Source organism: Sceloporus undulatus, chromosome 4, assembly GCF_019175285.1.
Source record: "Sceloporus undulatus isolate JIND9_A2432 ecotype Alabama chromosome 4, SceUnd_v1.1, whole genome shotgun sequence".
In the NCBI taxonomy this organism is placed as follows: Eukaryota; Metazoa; Chordata; class Lepidosauria; order Squamata; family Phrynosomatidae; genus Sceloporus; species Sceloporus undulatus.
Window position 1 is genome coordinate 245,867,024 of NC_056525.1, and position 23,026 is coordinate 245,890,049.

Here is a 23,026-nt window from a genome sequence, read left to right on the forward strand (position 1 = left end):
AGTATGACATCCCTTCAAAGTTTTAATCATGGCTATCATGTCAACCTTAACCTTCTCTTCTCTAGGCAAAACATATCCAGAACCCTAAGCCAGAAGGCATGGTTTCCAGATTTTTCAGCATTTCGTCTGCCCATGCTCTAGAAGAGACAGGAAATGATGGGAGTTGTAGTGCAATGCAACTGGAAGGCACCAAGTTGGGTATAGGTGAAGTAGAGCTGAAATGCAGTAGTTCAAGGCGCTCTACTAGTGTACTTGTACTGGGGGTCTATCCAAGTACAATGCAGACTGATGGGAAAGGGTGCCTTCCCATAGTGGCTGGGAGAGAACTGAAGGCATCCAGGCATGATCTTGCTAGAGGTGTGCAACTGGAATAAGGAAACAACCCTTGCCTTCTCAATTTCCAGTGGATATACTCTAGTGAATGTTGGAGCTTTGGTAGGGCTAAACCTAACCTGGCTGCTCAATTAAATGCTACCTGGATGCTCCCAATCCTCTGTTGTGCCTTGTCCACTAATTCCTTGTGGGGGATGGACAAGTGTTGGGAAACCCTGATATGGGGAACTGCAAGGCCCATTTTCTCCTCATTCTGATATTGTCCTGTTCAGACAACTCATAGACCAAATCTCAGTTCTGGTGCAAGCAGTCGACACCCAGCATGTTCAGCAGCAAAACAGGGATTATAACACCATTAAACTGAATTAAAATAATCTACTTTATATTCTAGATTTTCTGGGAAAACCTGGAGCCTCTGTTTCCATGCCAGAGCAGCTGTCTGAATGGGTGTCCCACTGAGCCACCCGGCACATCTGCCACTGTTGCCAGATAAGAACACAACCAGCCTTGTGATTATAGAGTCACAGAGTTAGAAGAGACCACAAGGGCCATCCAATTCAACCCCCTGCCATGCTGGAACTCACAGTCAAACCAGCCCTTTTCCAAAGGAGTACCCTGGCTCATGTAGACAGGGCCCTAGACAGGGAATAATCTTTACATTTCAGGGCTCTGTGCAAAACAAGCACAGCTTTGCACAGAAACCAGCATTTTCTGCACAGAAAACAACTTTCCTGTGCAGTAAAGTGCATTTCCTCTCTCCCCCGATACACTGAACAGTACATGCTGTTTTCTGTGGAAGAAGGTTATTTTCTGCACAGTAAATACCATCTTTATTTATTGAGCTCTGAACTTACTGGTAGATTAGTAAGGATTTCTGATTCCTAACTTATTAATTATAGCAGCACTAAAATGCATCCCTTCTTCTTCCCCACATCCAGCTAAAATGAAAAGGGAATGACTTTTGAGCAGAACAAATGAGGACTCTTTTCAGTTCTGTTACAAAGATTCTGAGTCCAGAAGATCTGTTTGGTGGATCTCAGGATTCTAGTAACATGAGAACAAGGCAAATCTGGCAAGTCTGCAGGTCTACATCTCTGCTATAACAGTTACAAGAGAGGAATGACTTTAAAAATATTCCATACCTAGTGCAATTGTTATAGTCTTTACTTACTGAATTCCACTTTCCTGAAATGTCACTGCTTCTAACTTTACACACAGACACAAACCCTTCTACACGTAACTGCACATTTGGGATAGAAGCTGGCTCCACTTCAAGAAAGCTTAGAGATCTAAATCCAATGTTTGTCTAAACTAGAATAAACTAATTGAATCATGATTTTTTAAAAAAAACATGGAGTGAAAATATGCATTTTTGTTTGTTTTGCAGTCCCTTGGTTGTTTACTCAGAAGTTCCACTGAATTAAACCAAGCTTAGTCTGAAATAAGTGTTTACTGTGTCAATTCAGTCTCGATTGTACATTATTGCCTCAGATGCTGCTGCCGAATAACCACAGGAGACCGTGCTGGAGGAAAGGCCACAACTTTATTAAGCAAACCATTGGTAGGGTTGGCACAAAGCATGAGGTCAGGATCTGCGAAATCAAACAACCCCACGTTTGTCTGATTAACCACAACCTGGCACCCACCAGGTATTGGGATGACCTAGGGGCTAAGGCACACCGTATGACCGCATCTCTGCCATGCGTTCACATATTCGCTAAGCCCCTAGTCACCGGGAGGCGCTCTCGCGTTATGGCCCCCCGCAATGGCCATACGCCTGCCCTATTCGCCCCTGGGTCCCGACTGACTCCCAAACCAGAGCTCCGTAGCCCTGGTACCACACCGTGCAGATCCTGGCCTATGCTGCCGCCCCAAAGTTGTGACAAAAAACCCAAACCCAAGCGGTGGGTGGATGGGAGAAGGCTCAGCTCCTCCTCCCTTCCTGCTTGGCTCCTAACCATCCGGAGCCAAGCGCCGACTGAGGGCCGGGGCTGGCAGCACGGCCTATATAGGCCTAAGCCCCGCCCTCAGTACCACCTAACCAGGAGACTCCTCCTCCAGGCCCGCAGAACCAATCATCTGCCCTGGAGGACCGGAACTCCCGGTCACCGAGCCCAGCTCCCAGAGCGTCGTGGGGCGGAAGGGCCTCCCCTTCACCCCGCGCACCAATAGGGAGCTGGGGCAAGCCCCAGAGCACTCTGGGGCTTGTAGCCGTTCGCTGCGTCTAGCGGCAAAGCGGTAAGCCCGCCGAGTCGGGCAACCGCTTTTTTCCTGTTCAAGAATGCAAGTCAGACCCGTTTCAGCTTTATTTCAAAAGCAATGGATTAAAAAAGAAAAAGAGGGCTATACAATCTATTCCTACCACAGACACAGAATCAAATGCAGTTCTAATTAAAATCTGCCCAGGTTTATATTTCATACAAATAGTTTGGAGGTAATTTTATACAATATTTTTAATAACAGTGCATGAAGTAAAGCTTGTGTTCATTAAACCATCAGAAAGGAAAGGTGTCACTATCTCAGCCGCCCATGAACTTATTTATTGATTGATTTTTGGAGTATTTTGGATTTCAGAATTCTGCTTAATGGAAATTCAACCTGTATTACTGGTTGGCATTCTGTTTAACCTTTATGGATTCATAACCTAGAGTTATGGATCCTTAACTATTCTGTATCATCAAGACTACATAATGACAATTGTGGCAATGTTACCACAACATTTCCTGCTCCCTTCAACTAGCAAGTGACGCTGCGACAATGGAGTTTATCAGACAAGGGAAACTGGAAGTATAATCCGATGGCAATCTGAACGCAATCATGGGGTTTCACGTTATTGTGAGATAGACTGCCACATGCAAATTCGGGCAATGGCATGCTATTTTCGGGCAATGGGAAGCCAGTTCGAACGCAATGTGCATTCACGTAATTGCGCTAAACTAGCGACTTTAAGTGAATGCGTTCTGGCCCCACTTTCTTTTCATTCAAATTTAAGGGAAATTCCTCCCGTTTGATAAACTTGAATGAGAAGCAGAGCCCCACAACAATTCCTTGTCACAATTTCATTAACTGGTGTGAGGGGACAACATCCTTTTCTTACCCCAACTGGCAGCTACACAGACTTTGAGATGGCTGCTATTTGCAGTGTAGAAAATGTTTTCTCCCCCTAACAAAATATAACTACATATTAAATTTGTGTAGGGTACCAGTAAGTCCAGAACTGCAATATTCTTGTCCGGTGAGGTTAAAGTCATCTCAAGTCAGGAGATGTTTCTTAATTATGCATTTGTCATTAATGGTGCATCTATACTGTACTAATAACACAGTTGGACACTACTTTAACTGCCATGGCTCCATCCTACAGAATCCTGGAATCTGTAGTTTTTCAAGGCACCAACACAATGTAGAGTAGTGGTTTGAGAGTTGGAGACCAGGGTTTGATTCTCTACTCGGCCATGAAACCCACTGAGTGACCGTGGGCAACTCATATACTCTTGGCCTCAAGGGAAGGCAATGGCAAACCTCCTGTAAACAAATCTTGCCAAGATTCACCTTAGAGTTGCCATAAGTAAAAAAAAGTCCCCTGGTGGTGCAGTGGTTAAATGCCAGTCATATACTGTACCACAACATTGTGTGTTTGATTCTGCAGGGCTCCAAGGTTGACTCTGCCTTCCATCCTTTCATAGGTTAGTAAAATGAGTATCCAGCTTGTTGGGGCAATTGGCTAATACACTGTAAATCATTTAGAGAGTGCTGAGATCAATATGAAGCGGTATAGAAATGTAAATGCTATTGCTATTGCTATAAAAATGACTTAAAGGCCCACAACAACAAGCAGCCACCAAGTTATTTGGTAGAGAAGAGTAAAGACCTTGTAAAACTACAAATCTTAGGATTCTGCAGGATAGTACTACAGTACTTAATATGGTGTCAAACTGCATTATTTAGTGCAGATGCACTCTAAGTAGCTGATGTCAGATATCAGCAATTGGTGTTGTTTCACTTCTATCCCACTTTCTTATAAATTAATAATATATAAGTAGTGCAAGTGATGCTACTCTCCCCCAATCAGCAAATAATGTACAAAGAGAAGAGTTCTCAATGGTAACAGGGCTGCATTATGTAGTGTTTCCAACCTTTGAACTGCACATACCAAGAAGACCTAGCTGCAAAGTCTTTCTCAGGGAAGTGTTTTAAAGCTTTCCTGAGAAAAGAAAGCACTCCACCTTATCCCTCCTCTCTAATCAAACTTAGCTTCATATAACTGATTGCAATAGAAAACATTGCTAATAAGAAAGAAAAAAATAATAATATTGAGGACAGCCTGCCTGCTACTTCCAATTTGTTTCCCGGCTCCAAGTTTAATATGCTAAAAGCCGTTCCAGTTTTGAAATCTCCTTTTTTGAAAAATTGTTGATGAGCAAAATGCATAATGCTCTCTTATTATTCCCCGTCTCATGCGCATCCCTTGGGCATCAAAATATTCTTATCTCTGCTCCCTGGCTGTTCCTCAAACATATTTACATTGTTAGCTTGACCAAAAAAAGAAGAAAGAAAAGAAGAAGGAGGAGGAGGTATCATTATGTCAATATGAGCAATTTAAGCATTAATAGGATGGTTATGGGCAGAAATGTAAGAGATTGCTTTGTGTGCTATTTTAGAAAAGAAGAAGCGGAGGGAGAAACATATGTCACAGTATCGTTTTAATTGTTCTCTGTCCTGAAATCTTATCTTGAACAGTGCCTCACATAGAAGAACCAGAGGGAGGTGCAGGGAAGGAGATATTAGATGGAGGGAAAAAGGAAAATAGAGCTGTCATGAATAATGGGGAGGGGGAAAGTGCCGTCCAAGTAGCAATACTGAAAATGCTTCATCGCAAATCATTTCTTGGCACAGACCTGAAGCCAAAGATATTTCAAAATCCATGTATTTACTTATTAATTTTTTCTTATATCCAGGCCTTCCTCACAGCCCTGGGTTGTAAGGCGACTCAGAAAAGCTGAAACAGATGCAGCTAAAAGTACACATCAAACAAAATGTATGACATAGGCTGCATCTGCACTGCAGATTTAATGTAGTTTGACACCGCTTTAACTTCTGTGGCTCCAAGCTAAGAAATTCTGAGATCTGTAGTTTTATGAGATGTTTAAGTTCTCTGTCGGAGCGCTCTGGTGTCCCAACGAACTACAAACCCCAGCATTCCATAGGATGGAGCCATGACAGTTACAGTGGTATCAAACTGCATTAATTCTGCAGTGTGGCATAGAATGAAACTATCAATTTCCATGAAAACTGAAAAAAACAATGACAAAAATATAAATGATATAGCATGTTATTAAAGGTCCTTTCCTAAAGCAAAATCATTCTTCAATGCCCTGCATGAAACAAACAAAGAAAAGAAAGAGACAACCTATCTATGGAAAGAGGGCACCAGTCTAGCCTCCTATAAAGACATTTCCAGAGCCTATCGACAACCACTGAGAAGACCATCTCCCATTAGATGTACCTGTGAGGTTTATGGGACAGAGAGAAAGACCTCTACAGAAGATCTCAAGATACCATCAGGGTGATATGTAGGGCTACATATACGGATTTCCCATCTCATTGCACTGTGGGGTTCATTGCCCTTTGGTTTGATGTAGGAGCACCTGGGAAAGGCAATGTGTTATTTTTATGACAAATGAGGCTTCAATGCACCAACAAGGTTTGAGTTGCTTTGTGCTTTTATTATACAGTGGGCCCTTGGTATCTGCTGGGGTTTGGTTCCAGGATCTCCCATGTTTCTAATACTGTTTTGCTTGACAAGGTTCTGCCTTGTTGGCCTCTTGCCAAATGGTTTGGAAACACCCTCCAACTTTAACAAAAATAGTCTTCCCTCTCCACCCCAAAAGGACTTTAATAGTATGCACTTATCATGGCTTGGGGAAAAAAATCCATAATGTTTTTATTGTATTTATTTTATTCATTTGCCATCTTTCTCCCAGAGTATGAGATCCTGCTTTTTTTTTATTATTCTTCTTTTCAGATCTTCTCTGTATCATTGGGATTTTGTGTCATTCCCGCAGCTTAACAAGCACAGGAGAAACAGAGAAAACTGTGCTAGGCTAGCCCAAAGTTGTCAACTGTGCCAGGCAGAAGCACTTCAAGGCTCCATCCTGACGCTTTCCCCATCATGCTGGGGACTGAACTAGGGCAACTGGCAGATTTGATGCCTTGGGGTTATGAATCCACTCTTGATCTTGCAGCCATACCTCTCAGTCGAACAGAAACATAGCTGATGCAATACCCCAGTAGAGAGAGAGTCCAATTCTAGGGATACACAGCTTAGTTAATTTTATTGTTGAAGGAACCAACAACTAATTTTCTTTGCACTGTGCTAAAGTCTGCAAACCTGCAGCTTTTGAAGATGGTCAGCAGTTCAGGTTATCCTGCATAAAATGTGCACATGCCCTTTTTTCCCTTGCTGGAAAGCAGCATTTCAGCAGTGGAAACAGCACTTTCAGCATACAAAATAAGGAAGACTGTCCTACTTTGAACATATCACGAGACGTCATGACTTTCTTAAAAAAAGACAATAATGCTTGGTAAAGTAGAAGGCAGTAGGAGAAGAAAAAGGTGGAGTTGGAAGGCCCTGATAACAGGGTGTCTCGGAGATCTTATGGGTCACTAAAAATAGTCAACTTTAGGACAATTAGCAAAATTCTCCATCAACTATATAGTTGTATACTTAACTAAATAACCTCTCCTGACTCAATCTCTCCAAATTTGATGGAAACACCATTCGCCCTTGCTCTGATCACCAGCAGATTGTACCCCGTTCTCCCATTCTGAAAATTCTGTGCAGAATAGAACCTATTCTGCACAGAGTTTGCACAATATTTTAAACAGAAAAAGCTATGTGCAAATGTTGTCCAGAAGAAGTCCCAGACTACAAAGATCCACATCAGTCCCGGATTCTCCTCCTCATAGTTTCCCAACACTCAACAAACACATTTTTCTACCATTTTTTAAAAAAAATAGTATTTCCATCCCTATCCAGTGCAAGGAGCATTCCCATTTGACAAAGTGCAACTGCAAGAGGGACAACATTAAAATCAAAAATGGATCCACCGCTCCTGCAGTGGCAGATTTACCAGCAGGATTAAACCTTGGACTCTCTTCATTGGAAAGCACATTCTTTGCCACTAAGACATGCTCCATTCCTAACAGGAAAGATGGATTGCCTCACCTTCACCTTGCAAAGAATCCAGCCATTTGCTTTTTACCCTGCGGCAGGCACTGAGAGTGCACACTGTCATTTGGTGTGGATATGGAGGAACACTGCCACCACCCTGTTAAGCTCCCATATTTGCAGACAGGGCCTTGAAACTAAAGGGAAAGAATTGAATAACTTCTTAGTTCAGAGACTGATTCTTCTTCTTCTTCTGTTCATTTCCCTCAGTTGCCATTAATTGAGAAATTAGAATAGTGTCCAGGGAGCTCTCCGGGGGTTGGAGAACTTTACCTCTGATGATACTGTATTTTAACAAGTTAAATGGTGATTAAAAAGGAATCTGTAAAGGCTTAGATCTTCAGGGCAAGTTTATGGCAGTGAGGTGGAGTATTCTGGGAGCTGGAAAGGAGGTAGCAGAAAATGGAAGATAGGAATGAACAGTAAGGAAGCATTTCCTAATATCTCTGACATCTAATTTAAAGTATTGTCATCCACAATATTGAAGGAAATCAAGAGTGTACAGGGAGAAGGAGAAGGTTAGAATTAGGGTTCAGACTTTCTACTTCTGGGGTCCTTTCACACTATACCATTATACCACTATGATCCCTCTTTAACTGCTGTGGTTCCACCCTATGGAATCTGGAATTTGTAGTTTGGTGAGCACTAGAGCTCCCTGGCTAGATAATTATAAATACTCCGCCCTAAACTGGAACTTCCAGAATTGCATAAGATGTTGCTATGACAGTTAAAGTGGAATCATAGCATTATAATTGTGTACAGTATGACCCACATATCATGGGGATATGTTCCTGGACTTCCCATGGAAACAAGAAACCACAGATAACAGCAAACCCTATTGAAATGAATGACTTCCTGAGGAGGTTGGCCATGGAGTCATGAAAGAATACCTAAAGATTCCTAGAAAGAACACCTCTCTAGGAATTTTTAGGTCCTCCAGAGCAACTCTACAGTTGACCTCCACCAAAAGCATGCCCTTAGAATCACACTGAAGGACCTAAAAATGCCTAGAGTGAATATATTTTTTTGGATGTGAGTAAGTGAAACCACAGGTACTGGTCCCATGGATATGTGGACTATATTGTAGTACAAAGAGTCTCTTGATGCACAGTCTGAGAGCCTATATATGTCTACACATATAATAAAACATCCTTTCATCCAGCCCCCTGCAACTGTAACAGAGGCGGCACAATTCAGTCCACAGAGAAGCAGCAGGTCTCAGCTTGTTTGAAACAGGGGGAAATGAGAAGTCACCCTCAAATGAATCAGACCAACCTTTTCCTCCCTCTAGGAGCCCAGAACATCCAGATCTTCATGGTGTTGTGCCTTCATCTAGGATTATAGCAATACAAGTATGTTTGCAAAAGGGGTCATAGAATCATAGAATCATAGAATAATAGAGTTGGAAGAGACCTCAAGGGCCATCCAGTCCAACCCCCTGCCATGCATGAAATCCAAATCAGCACACCTGCAGCTCAGGTATTCACACTGAATAATCGGCCTGCCAAGATAAGGCAGGCAGCAAAGAGCTGCTGGAAGCAACACCTATGTTCCACTCTCTAGAAAAGATGCCCAGCCAGCTTAGAGACTTTGTCCTAGTTTCTGGACACTTGAAAATGCACTCTGCCTATTCTTTTGTGTGCTCCTCTGTCTGTCTTGGTCTTCCTGGTTACTGTCTGATTCCTCAGCTTCTTGACCTCTTGGCATATGTGTAAGTTACTAATTGGATGCCAGATAGAATCTTTAAGAAGAAAATGAACTTTCTCAAATAAAATAAATAAAAACATCAGACAAGCTGTTGTGAAGAACAATTCCCCCACAGCTCTGGCATGGCATTTGTTGCATGGGAAGAGATGAAAGAAGAGTGAGAATAGCTTAAATTTGTCCCCCCGGAGCTGAAACCTTGAGGAAAGAAAAATCACCTGGTTGTAGGTACTAACAATCCTGCACACCATGGTTACACACACTACAGAAGCCCAAATGAACAGAGGTAGGCCAGAATCTCATATATGCTTCAGTTCTTCTATATAAGCAGTTGGACATTGTTATCCAACATAGAACATTCCTATTCAGGTCAGAGAAATGTAATCACATATAAGGTGACACTCTCCATGCAAATGCACAGGGGTGTGCAGCCTTATACACTCAGTTGTGCAATGTTGCCATTCAGCACAAAGGTTGCAATGCAAAAAATAAAGCCTGAGACCACATGCAGAGACTCATAGCACATAACCCAGCTGTAGAAGCTTGGTCAGATTTAGCCGTTCCGTCTCTGACTCCATCAGTGCTCTTATCTCTATGCCTTCCTGTGGCATAAATAGTAACCCACTTTTAGAAATATGTTTCTGGGATGAAGGAAGTGAGCAAGAGGGAGAGAGGAACTGGCAACTGGCAGCGTTCACCTTTAATCATGTTATAAATGCTGCCGCCAAAGAGGGTTTTAGAAGAATACAATTTCCCTCCCTGTCAATAATCCATCTCTGTGGGTATTAAAATAATGCTGCATTTCACATCGAAATGAGATGACAAGGAGGATGAGGGTTCCCATTTATTCTCTGGTAACCGCATGACCTTTTGGCATGGGACGAGACGTGATTTAAAGCTCCTGCAAATGCAACTTGGAGAGAGCAGAGGGACAGAAGAGATCACAAGCACCGAGAAGCATCATGATCATCCAGCTGCTGTGCTTTCCCCAGTAAAGTAAAATTTTAAAAAGGTGGGGGAAGCTTATTATTTTGAATACCATTTGTCAAGAAAGGCACAGCCCTGACTGTATCATGGGAGCTCAGGGTAGGATACAAGTGAAATCAATTTAAACACTTTAAATTTTAAAAACAGAAAGATTATTTAAAAGACTGAGAATGCATGAAACAATGCAGCAAGTTGAAGTGGCAGAAAAGGTAATAACAGTTTCAGAACACGTACATGCACATTTTTGGAAATTGTTCCATTTGGGGGAGGCGGCAACTACACGCAAGCTTTTATAAAACATCAGAATTGGTTCACTGCACATCAATGACGTCAACCTCAGGAACCTCCTAAGGACTGCTGTGAGGTTACTGAGGACACCTCTCCATCATAGATCATCCAGTTACAAGAAAATAGCTGGACACATCTCTGCTGCTCTCCCTGGTCTTTGCCAGTCTAGAAATACGGTTAGCCTTCCACATTTGTGGCTTTGACTTTTGCAGATTTGATTATCCTTGGTTTTGATTAACATATTCTCTCTAAGAATCTCTAATTCCACCAGTGCAATTTCGCTGGACATTGACCATAGAGTTGTGCTGGAGGATCTGGAGATTCCTAGAGAGGTGTTCTCTTAGGTAAAAATAGTGGTTTTTTATTTGTGGTTTTTCCACATTCCTGAGGGTCTTTCACCCCTAATACCAGTGAATGTGGAGGGACCACTGTAGCTGCCTTGGGCAGGGGATAAAGCTGTCATATTGAAAAAGTGGGTGGGCAGTAACACTGGGAGACTAATCATGGATGTGTGGATACTGGTGCAAGATTTTGGCCATTGTGCTATCAGCAACTACAACAACAACAAAACAGGTTGAGTGTCTCTTATCCAAAATGCTTAGACCAAATGTGTTTTGGATTTCAGATTTTTTTGAGAGGGAGATTTTGGAACACACAGACACAATAATGAGATATCTTGAAGATGGGATCCATGTCTAAATATTAAATTCATTCATGCTTCATATACAGTTGACCTTCCATATCTATGGATTCCTTCTGCATTCATTCAACCATCCACAGGTTGAAAATATCCAAAAGAGATATAAATTCCAAAAAAGCAAAACTTGATATTGCCATTTTATGTAAGGAATATAATTTCACTATGTCACTGTATTTCATGGAATTTGAGCATACACATATTTTGGTATCCACGGGGCGTCCTGGAACCAAACCCCAGCAGATACCAAGGGCTCACCTTACACAGATAGCCTGAAGGTAATTTTATACAGTAGTTTTAATAATTTTCTTCATGAAATGAAGTTTGTGCACACTGAACCATCAGAAAGCAAAGGTGTCGCTATCTCAATGAACCATGAAACAAAAGTATTGTTTTTTGGAAGATTTCAGATTTCAGTATTACAGATAAGAGTGACTCAACCTGTAATCATCATCATCATCATCATCATCATCATCATCATCATCATCATCCAGAATGAAGATCCCTTATACAGAATTCTTGGAACCAGTAGTGTTTCAATTTTTTTAAATTTCATTTTTGGGGGGAGGGGGAATATTTGCATATATATAATGAGATATCGCAGAGCTGTGACCAAAATCATATACACCTTATGTGCATAACCTGAAGGTAATGTTGCACACAATGCTTTTAATCATTTTATACAGGAAACAAAGTTTGTGAACAGTGAACCATTAGAAGGCAAACGTCTCACTATCTCAGACACCCATGTGGACAATTTTGCATTTCAGAGTACTTCAGATTTCAGTATTTTGGATAATGGATCCTCAGCCTGTAACAACACTATAAGTTGCTCAGAGGTTTTCCAGGGGGCCTTCTCTGCTGTGACACCCTGAATCACACACAGTTTCACCTCAGTGGTCAGACTGGCACCAACTGTGGTGTCCTTCTGGTGCCAAGTCAATGAACTGTTTGATTTAGTTTATAAATGGACTTGTTTTAATTCTTATTTTCTTATTAAGCTTTTAGTCCGTTTAAACAATGTTCATGACTTTACATTGTTTAAAATTGTTTAAATGACTTTATACTATGTCACTCAGAGTACTCATGATAATGGGCAGAATATACATATATGATGGTGGCGAGGAAGAGGAGGAGGAAGAATAAATAGAAGAAGAGGAGGAGAAGGAGGAAGAAGAAGAAGAGGGATAATTAGAAAAAGAGAAGAAGAAGGAATAATAGGAGGAAATGGAGTCATTAGAAGAGAAGGATCAGTAAATTATATAGAATTCTGCTGGTTTCATATATGTCTGTATTCTTTTCTTACAGAAGCAGTTATACAGTACTTTTTTGGTCTTTGCACAAAAGATGTATTCAGCACATTGTTGCCTAAGCATAGTTCTGCAAGCGTAACCATTTCAAATACAGTTGAAATTCTTGGATGGCTCCTAAGCATTCATTAGTAACTTACATGCACCCCTTCATTCACTGGGACTCAACTGCACCATAAGATAATGAGCAAGCCATTGGCCCATAGGTAATCAGCTACACAAAGTTGGTGAATGCTTTAAGGCAGGCTAGTGTTATTATCTTAGTATCACATGGCTTGGCAGGGAACTGTCACCTGCCTAAGGATTTTGAATAAATTGAATAAATCTGAGTAAAGGTTTTGGACTTTCAGGGCCACGCGCTTTACCAGTGTGTTAGTTCACATATTAAGGCACAATTGGCTTTTACCACATAATAATATCTATTCAACAGCCCTCTTCAGAACATCTTTTTAGTAGCATGAATGGATTCCTTCCTGACCAGGGATCTAAGATACACTAGAATCCACTCTCCCAATCCAAAACAAAAATCTGTACAGTAAGGGGGGAAATTCTTTTTATCAGAGAGATATCTCAAGTTCCAAGTGCCTTATCTCCAAGGAACTGTGGATATTCACCCACTTACAAGTATACGTGGATTCATCTGTTGTTATATAGAGTGTTAACTTTACTGCCTCAATAGATGCACAAAGCACTTAAGTGACTGGTGCTCAGAGTGCTGGCTTTGTGAATTCCCTGACCATTGTGCACAAGAGAAAATCAAATCAACAGTAATGCTGCATTAACAGCAGCCTTGGTTTTATACTGTCAATTTCCTTGTTTTATTTGGCTTTATGGAAGAATGAGGGAAACCCTATAAAAAGGGGAGAACAAGAAACGAGAATAGATGCAGACTGGCAAGTGTATCAGACTACAAATGCTGTAGCTGAAATATGCATACTGCATGTGCTTTCAGTGCAGAAAGCTCTCTTTAAGTTTATGTATCTTATAGACCAAGTTAGAGGTTCCAAGGAAATGTTGGCCTCTCCTCAGTGAAAACAGAGAAGGGAAGGATCACTGAGTGGAAGAAGGAGTGCTAACTCCCCTCTCATCATCTCCTGCAAATAATATCCAGATCATATTAAACATTCATTATTCTCTCTCCATGCTTTGAAATCCTAAATGAGCCCAGTTTGGAAGAATATGACTGGAGAGGATAAATGGATGGGTGGGTGTGGGGAAGAATCAGGGGTCAGGAGCACCCTTACCACTTGCCATCTGTATATACCCCTCTACCCGCATGTTTCACTTTTAAGACTATTTGATGAAGAATTATGGGTCAGCTGTTTCCTTGCTTAAAATACCAGCTAGCTTCAGGCAAAGCTGTATATACCCCATTAAAATTTAGCTTGGATTTCGCTTCGGTGAGTTGGAAAACTGTCTTTCAGTTCATATTCCATCAGAGGACGTTCAGCTTGGACCAACTCCAGATGGGAATCTTACTTTGGCAGATTGAAAAAGTTGGTGGCTTCCAGTTGGTTATCACTGTAGAACTGAAAAAAGGATTATATCCTACACTCAATAGCATTAGATTACTGTGTAGATACACTATGATAGATGAGGACTAGCTTCTCGGAGTGTAGTGGAATCTCCCTCCTTGGAGGTCTTAGAGGCTGGATGGCCATCGGTCAGGGATGCTTTGATTTGGATTTCCTGCATGGCAGGGGGTTGGACTGGATGGCCCTAGTGGTCTCTTCCAACTCTATTATTCTATGATTCTATCCTTGGCAATGGTTTAACCACAATGGTTCAGTGCTATGGAATCCTGGAACTTGTAGTGTGTTGTGGCACCAGAGTTCTCTAGTAGAGAAGGCTAAATATCTAGCAAAACTACAAATCCCAGAATTCCATAGCATTAAGCCAGTGCAACTAAAATGGTGCAAACTGCATTATTTCTGCAGTGCAGATGAGGTCTTGGTGACCTAAGCATGTGCAAGTTCCCCTACAAATGCAGGTGGATTCTTCAAGGCAGAATATGGCCAGCTCCCTCATAATGACTTAAACATATGAAAGTTATGCTAGTGAAACAGTTGGATTCTTCAGACTAGAACATAACTGGGATTCTTTTAAAAACATGTGAGTTCTCCTATAGGAGCATTTGGACTTTTTTGTCCAGCCCAGATGTCTATAATTAGCTGAAGGTTGTAGAAGTAGAGCTGCTCATGTGGCACCTGCAGGTACACAGTGACCACTGCACACGCTGATATACACTGAGCATTGTCATAGTTTGCCATTTGTAGGAAGGCAAAATAGAGATTTGTTTTATTTTTATTTTTTCAAAAGAGAACAATAAATAAGAATAACTTCATACACAACATCAAGGAAAGTTGATTACCATTCCAATGGGAAATCATATTTTATACTAGAATTTCCAAGGAAAAGGCAAAAGCAGAAAGCAAAGGGTCAATGAATGTTTTGTTGAAATTTTGTTTTCTACTTCATAATCATTGAACTTGGGGGAAAAACAATGTTTGAAATGCACAGAAAAGCTAATGTTGCTGAAGCTCATTTGCCATCTGAGATATTCATTAAGACCGCTGAGATGATCTGAGTTAGTTCTAACATTAGAAAGTGGAATCATCTCACACAAAGGCCACCAATGGAAGTATCTCCGTTCCACTGGTTTCGTGCAATGGACTAAAGTGGTTCTCTCTCTTTCTCTCTCTTTTACACAAGATCATTCAAAGAAATAATAATAATCTAACATATTGTCATGTTGTATCGAAATTCTCCCAAAGCACTCTTACTCAACTTTGCATTCATATCTCAAAATGGTGCCAACTGTTTAAAGTGTACTATCTCTATGGAAACTTACCCAAAACCAGTCAAACCAGGCAAACAAAGGGGACCTGTGGTGAGCAGAGTGGCAAACACCAAGTTGGCATGTTGTATAATGTGGTTTCCCTTGGAAAAAACAAATGAACATAGAAACAAAAAAGCAAAACAAAACAAGAAACTATGGGGCCTTCCAAAGAGCAGCTATAACCAGGAAGAGACATTCCAGAATATGATAACAGAGCATGTGTCAAAGCTAAAATGCAGGAATTGCCTTGCTGGATACAAAAGAAAGATAATACCAAGAAGAGAATTAGAGGCTGGCCCATCTGCTCAGAATTTATGGTACTCTCCAGAGAAATAAACATTGCACTTACCTGTTTTCTATTTCTCTGTCCCTTGGGAAGCAGTGCTTTGGATCTCTCTGCAATTTTCTATCAAAAGAGGGAAATAATTGCAGAATTACAACTTGGAATTGAATTGAAATGCATCACAATCTTATTCATTCATAATATTTCAGGCTGGTGGTGGAACACAATAAGGCAGGGGACGAACTAACAAGAATGCAAGGGGGGTCTTCAAAAAAGCAGGCTTTTGAGAAATCAGAAATCATACAAACTTCAAGGATGGCAGGGTTATGAAAAGCAACCGGTACGTTTTAAAAGTGACAGGCAAAAGTGTGGGGAGGTGGCAATGTGCCACTCAAGGAAACCTCCTGACACACCCAGACCATTCAGTGAAGGGGAGGGGATGCCATAAGTAATTCTGGCACACTGTAATTTATTAGAAAGAAATATACAGGTGGAACATCACATGCTTCGCTTCAGGTGGAACATACACTGAAGCAAGGCACATCATTAGAGAAACTGTGCTATTATTAGAAATATTGGCTCAAAGACTTTCAGAGAACTCTGCAAGCAATTGTACTTTTTCCAGAGTCGCAAAACTGTGACATGAGAGAGAGGATGAAGCCTACAGATCCTGATCAGCCTCTTTCTCAAGTGTCTTACTACCTTCAGGGTTGCTGGAGCTGTAGTTGCTTTCCCCCCAAACTTGGGTTATTAATTTGGATATGTGAGGAGGCTCCTGTAAATTTAATCCTGAACACTCTGCTACAAAATCTTTTCACCACAAAGACAACAACATTATTTACATTCTTGCATACTGCTTTCCATTTCAACACCACTTAAGTGAAGGAACATCCTGAAAACCCTCCTTTACCTTTTGTACTGCCCCATATCGCTGAATGGCATCAGAAAGCTGGTTCTTCAGACGGTCCAGCTGAAGCCGTTCTTGCTACAAACAAGAAAAAGATGAACAAACATTATTAACATAGGAAAAAGGCCTTTATGTTTGTGTCATCAATTATTCACTGATAGCATATTTCAGAGATAACTTTGAACTCTACACATTGTGTATAAGGTCATCAGATAAACTGAGTCCTATATATTTTCAAGTACAGGACCATGAAGTACTGAATTAATCAATATTCCTCCTATCATCCAATGGAGGATCCAAGGCGACTCATAAAACACATTTAAAACAATGTATAATAAATATTTTTTTTTAAAAAAAATAACAATGAAATAAAGAATAACATAAATATCATGAATTTAAATAAGTCTTTTCTCACTAATTTTTTTAAAAAGTGTTTCCATCTGGCTAGTTGTATTTTTCCCTCTTTGTCTTTGATTATCATCAATTTCAATTGTTTCTGCTGCATTAGGATTTCATCTTTTAGTTCCTTTCCCCCGGGATTGTTCTTCCGTTCTTCTTCTTTCTTCTTCAATTCTTCTCTAATTTTGTTCTCTTCTTCTCTTCCTCTTTTCTTCATTGAAAAGACTCCTGATTGCTGCCTTGCTAGCTCCCCATATTGTTTTATTTGTGACCTCTTCTCTTGAGTTTTCTAAAAAAAATCAATGTTTAAGAGCTTTTCTTTTGCATTTTTGACTACCTCTTCATTTTTTAGTAAACTTTCTCTAAGTCTCCAGGTATAGCTTGCCTTTTTCTCCACCAGATTTAGTGAGATAGTATTGTGATTGGACATTGTTTTTGGCATTATTTCTATGCTCTGAATTATTGGGTATAAAATCTTTGATGCTATCAACATCAATTCTGTAAATGGTGGTTGGACCAAGAGAAAGGCTTTCCCTGAAAATCCTAAAAGTAGGACGTTCTCATATTGGGAGATACAGTCTTTCAGATGGTCTGGATCTAAACTGTATAGGCTATATAGATCTTAACCAGCACTTTGAATTGTGCCCAGAGACAAACTGGTAGCCAGTGACGCTGTTTCAACAGAGAAGTTATACATTCCCTGTATCTAGTCCCAGACTTTATCTGCACTGCAAAAATCATGTAGTTTTAAATTGCTTTAACTGCCATGGCTCAGTGGTATGGAATATTCGTTCGCAAAGCAAAGCCAGAGATTTAGTTGTGGCACCAGAGCTCTCTGACAGAAAAGAATAAATATCTCACAAAACTACAAATCCCAGAATCCCATAGCACTGAGCCAAGATGGTTAAAGTGGTGTCAATCAATACTATTTCTGTAGTGCAGAAGCAGCCCCAGTCAACAGTTTTCCAAAGGCAGCCCCATGTAGTGTGTGTTACAGTAGCCCAAACAGTATGTAACCAATGCATGTGTCACCAAATATTAAATGCTCTAGAGCTATGTGAATTTATATCTCCCCTGATTTATCCGCAGACCTATCCACCAGCATAAATAATTGTAACTACATAGATGGCGTCGATATACTGACATTACTTTTACCACTGGCTACTTTAGGACGATTTTCCCACTTTTTGTTCAAGTCATCTACTGACAGCCAACATGGATGACTTTATCTTCTGGATCTGGACATGCAATAGATCAAGAGGAGGCCTTTTTTCATGCTGGCACCTTTAGTTTATCTGGACTTCAGCCAAGCATTTAATAAAGTCCCCCATGATCTTTTGTCTAACAAACTGATTAAATGTGGAATAGATGGAAACACCATTGGATGGATCCATAATAGGCTGGAAAACTGTGTTCAAAGTGTCACCATCAGTGTCTGCACTTGAAACTGGAGAGAAGTATTAAGTGGAGTGAAAGTGATTTGGTCCACTCTTCAACATTTTTATCAGTTTCTTAAGCGATGGGATTGAGGGACTCCTTACCAGGTTTGTAGATGATATAAAACTAGGAGGGGTAGCTAACATATAGGGAGATAATAGGAACTTAATTCAAAAGAACCTTGATAAACTAGAAAACTGGAATTCAACCAAAGTGGAATTCAACAAATGTAAATGCAAAGTTCAACATTTAGGCAAAAAACCACCCCCCAAACACACAGGTCCAGATGGAGCGACACTTGGCTTAGCAGCAGTGCATGTCATAAGGATCTTGGGATTATTGCTAATTGTAATATAGAAAGGGAAACATATTTTTAGCTGGCATTAACAGAACATTATAGTTTACAAATCAAGAGATGAAATTGTCCCACTGTATATTTTGCTCTATTCAGGCTTTATTTGGAGTACTGTGTTCAGTTCTGGGAATCTCATTTTAAGAAGGAAATAGATGGAACAGTTTCAGAGAATGGCAACCAGAATGATAAGAGGTATGCAAAGAAACACATGAGGAAAAGTAAAGGAGTTGGACATGTTGAGCCTGGTGAAAAGATGACTGAGAAGTGGCATGATCGTGCTCTTTACATTCTTCAAGAGCTGTAACAGAGAAGAGGGGACAGGTTTGTTCTCTGCTGTCCCAGAGAACCAAGGGTGCATCTACACTGTAGAAATAATGCAGTTTGACACCACGTGCTGTAGCTCCATCCTATGAAATTCTGGGATTTATAGTTTTACAAGATCTTTAGTCTTCTCTGCCAAAGGGTGCTGGTGTTTCACAAAGCTACAAATTCCAGGATTCTGTAGGATGGAGCCATGATATTTGAATGACTTGTCTTGGACTTGACTAGGCAATGAATGATGCACCAAATTGGCTCAACTCTTATATGTTTTTAACAAGTGACTTGTTGGCCTAACTTCATCCAGAAACAGCAAATGGTCTTAAGGCAGATGCTGAGATATTCCATTGCCTAACATGTTTACTGTTCCCTTCCAATATTTTTTAAACCTAACTTTGTGCATGTCTTCTGGTTTTTCCAGTTATTAAAAAAAAAATCAAACCGACCACATCCTTTTGTGTGTGTGAAAGTTGGCTCCTGGATTTTAGAGTCAACTTGAACGTATCCTTCAAGGACTTGAGAGTCAGCTTGAGACTTGAAGATAGAGACTTGAGACTTGATATATGGAATAAAAGACTTGGATACATCACTGCGACAAAGAGGTTGGGCAGGCAGTTGCTGGGGATATTCTCAATGGAGTCCCCACATTGAGCTGGACTTGATGTCCTGTGGTCTCTACCAAGTCTATGAGTTCTATGATTCTCCTGGCTAGAATTCCCATCTCAGTAACATCTACTAGACTAATTTAGTTGTGTCCCTCAGGAAGTTGGAGGGAATAAATTTCCATTCAAGTGTTGGTCTAGTCCTGGGGAGACATGAGCTTGAATCTTCTCTGCTATAAGTATCTCCTCATGACCTTGGGCCAATGATAATTTCCAAGTCTAAACTAACTCAAAGTTGTCGTCAGGATAATACTGAAAAGGAGAACAATGTACAGAAGGCTAGGATAAAACAACATCCAGTGAATAACATTGCAGTGAGGGCATTTTTTATTTCACAAGGTCTTTCTAGCAGTGAACTGATTGACTGTGTTAATCTGCTGCTTTTAAGTGCTCTTGGTTTGTTTAATTATTGCATTTTATGCTATTGGCAGGTGTGCTTTAATGTTATTTCAATTTGATTCATGATTGTGTGTCACTTTGAGGGCTTGTCTGGGCCATATCTTCTCTGATCTATCGCTCTCACCAAACAAATTGCCATTATCAGTAAACAAGATTTAACACCTTGGTTTCAATTTTCCTTCATTAAAAACATCTTGCCACTGTAAAACTGAATCACAATGTTCTGTTTCATTTTAGCATCAGGGCGAACACACAAGGGCATTCCATTGTATGAAACCCACAGACACTCTTGCAAATACAATCAGTACCAGAACAGCACAGTGGATAGTCTTGTTGTACAAACTGCTTCTGAATGATCAAATGCATGCAGAGGATGTATCTTTAGAAGGCTGACAGGGAACATGGATTTCATCTACATTATGTTGCAATGAAGAGGGAAGCAGGTATCAGTAGGTAAAGCATGATTTCAAGGAAAATTGCTGCTCAGATGTTTATTATCTAACAAAATGCTCAGAACAGCACTGTGCAACATAATTTGTGCCATTCCCAGCATGGGTGCAAGCAAGACAAATAAAGGATACAATTCCAAAGGTCCAGCGTATGCTATGTTCTTCCAGAGAAACATTGATTCCATCAGGAACATTTCTTTGTTCACTTCATAAAGGGAAATGCCTACTTTCAGGCTGTTGTTAGTTGTCATCAAGTTGGCTTTGATTTGTGGTAACCTTAAGAATGAGAGACCTCCCTGATCATCCACTGCCCTCCTGAAGTCTGGTAAACTCAGGACAATGGTTTCTTTGATTGAACTGATCCATTTATAATGCACTCTTCCACTTTTCTTCCATTTCCTATTTAGAATCATAGAATCTAAGTGGTCAGAAGGGATCACAAGGGCCATTTCATTCATTCTCATGACATGAATAGAAAATATAGATCTCCTGAAAGATGGCCAAACATCTGCTTAAAGAAATCCATGAAAGAGAGTTCAACACCCTCTGAAGCAATCTACTGACTCTCTAGAAGTTCTTACTGTCAAGAAGGTCTTGCTAATGTTTAGACTCAATCTCTTTTCATTTGATTCCATTGGTTCTTGTCTTTAGAGCCAGATGGCATAGTGATTTGAGTGTTGGACTACGACTCTGGAGACCAGGATTCAATTCCCAGCTCAGCCATGAAACCCACTGGGTGACTTTGGGCATGTCACATGCTCTCAGCCTCAGGGGAAGGCAAAGAAACTCCCTTGAACAAATCTTTCCAAGAAAACCCCATGATAGCTTTGCCTTAAAGTCGCCATAATTCAGAAACTACTTGAAGGCATACAACAACAACAACAACAACAACAACAACAACAACAACAGTTCATGTTACCTCTCAGTCTTCACTTCTGTCTCCTCTAGACCCCTAAACTTCCTAAAGCATTTGTATAGATCCATGTTTCCAGACTTTTTTTACCCATGTTAGTTAGTGATATCCGTCAGTTGACATCATTAGACAGCTTTAAAAAAGCTGTCAAGATGGATCTCTTCCGGCAGGCCTTTCCAGATTAACCATCCCGGCCTGGGCTCCGTGATCCCCTTTCCTCTCGTGGCCCCATCTTTAGTGATGGTTGAGGATCTCCAGAGGGACACCAGGGTTTTTAGTTTGTTTTAACTATATTTTATGTTTTGATATTGTGTTTTTAATCTGTCATATTTTTTAATACTTTTATAAGGAGGGGAGGGATTATAATGTTTTTAATTTTATATTTTACTCTGTTATATTTACTGTTGTCAACCGCCCGGATTGGTTCGCCACAGGGTGGTATACAAATAAATATTATTATTATTATTATCTGGGCACATCCAAAACATGTTAGTCATAACATGATAAATCAATCCCAATTTTCCAGTTCTCAAATATCAATTCCTGCTGTGACAATCTTGGCATAAGAGAAAAACAAAGACCAAAAAACCCTTGAATATGTTGTTGTTGTTTGCCCTCAGGTTGACTTCAACATATGAGAATTCAGGAAACAAGAGTCCACCAAGATGGTTGGTCACCTACTCTCCTGCTCAGGTCTTGCAGACTTGAGGTTGTGGCTTCTTTGATTGAAACAAACCACCTGTAGCACAGTCTTCCTCTATTCTTCCTGCCTCCTACTTTACTAAGCATTAATGTTTTTTCCAGTAAGCCACATCATGTCACAATATGCTCAAAGTAAATCAGTAGCCGACATCTAAATAGGGTAGTTAATGACTGGGTTTTTGGAGGTCACCCATTCAAATCAGAATTGATTTGACAGCAAATTATAACAACGTTTCTCTACATAAGTGGCTGGAGACTTCTGTCCTAGGTGGGATGTCAATATTCAGTTGACAGAGGTACTCGCTGTTGGGACCCCTAATCCAAGTATAGCGGTATGTCAACCGGTCCTAGACGGGGTCACATTCCCCATAAAGGACTGTGTTCGTAGCTTGGGAGTGCTCCTTGACCTGTCACTTCAGATATCAAATAAGCTAATTGTAACAGTTAGGAGTGCTTGTATCGGCTTTGGCTGATACACCAGCTGCGTCCTTTCCTGGAATCAGAGGACCTGGAGACACTAGTACATGTGCTGGTAACCTCACAGCCTGACTTCTGTAATGCGCTCTACAGGGGGCTACCCTTGTACCTAGTTCAGAAACTTCAACTAGTCCAAAATATGGCAGCCAGGCTAGTTACTGGATCAGCTAGAGATGCCCATATGACACCTATCATGAAATCTCTATACTTTGTAAAGACTGACAAGATGGATCTCTTCTGACAGGCCTTCCCTAAGTAATTCACCTGCTGACCCACTGACTTGGTCTATCTCTCCCAAGACGCCCATCTCTCTGTTGTTTCATTGTTGCTTTAATTAAT

At 40.6% G+C, this 23,026-nt stretch overlaps 1 protein-coding gene across 10 annotated transcripts in view; it reads right to left on the reverse strand.

Annotated features, from left to right (window-relative positions):
• The window catches only part of TSNARE1 (t-SNARE domain containing 1), a 485,050-nt gene that overhangs the window by 253,452 nt on the left and 208,572 nt on the right, over nucleotides 1–23,026 (reverse strand). For all 10 annotated transcript variants that reach the window (XM_042464556.1, XM_042464559.1, XM_042464550.1 and 7 more), the window contains 2 exons: nucleotides 16,580–16,654; nucleotides 15,736–15,792 (listed from right to left, as the gene is read on the reverse strand). In XM_042464556.1, coding sequence (XP_042320490.1) covers nucleotides 15,736–15,792; nucleotides 16,580–16,654 — 132 coding nt within the window. The remainder of the gene's footprint in view (nucleotides 1–15,735; nucleotides 15,793–16,579; nucleotides 16,655–23,026) is intronic.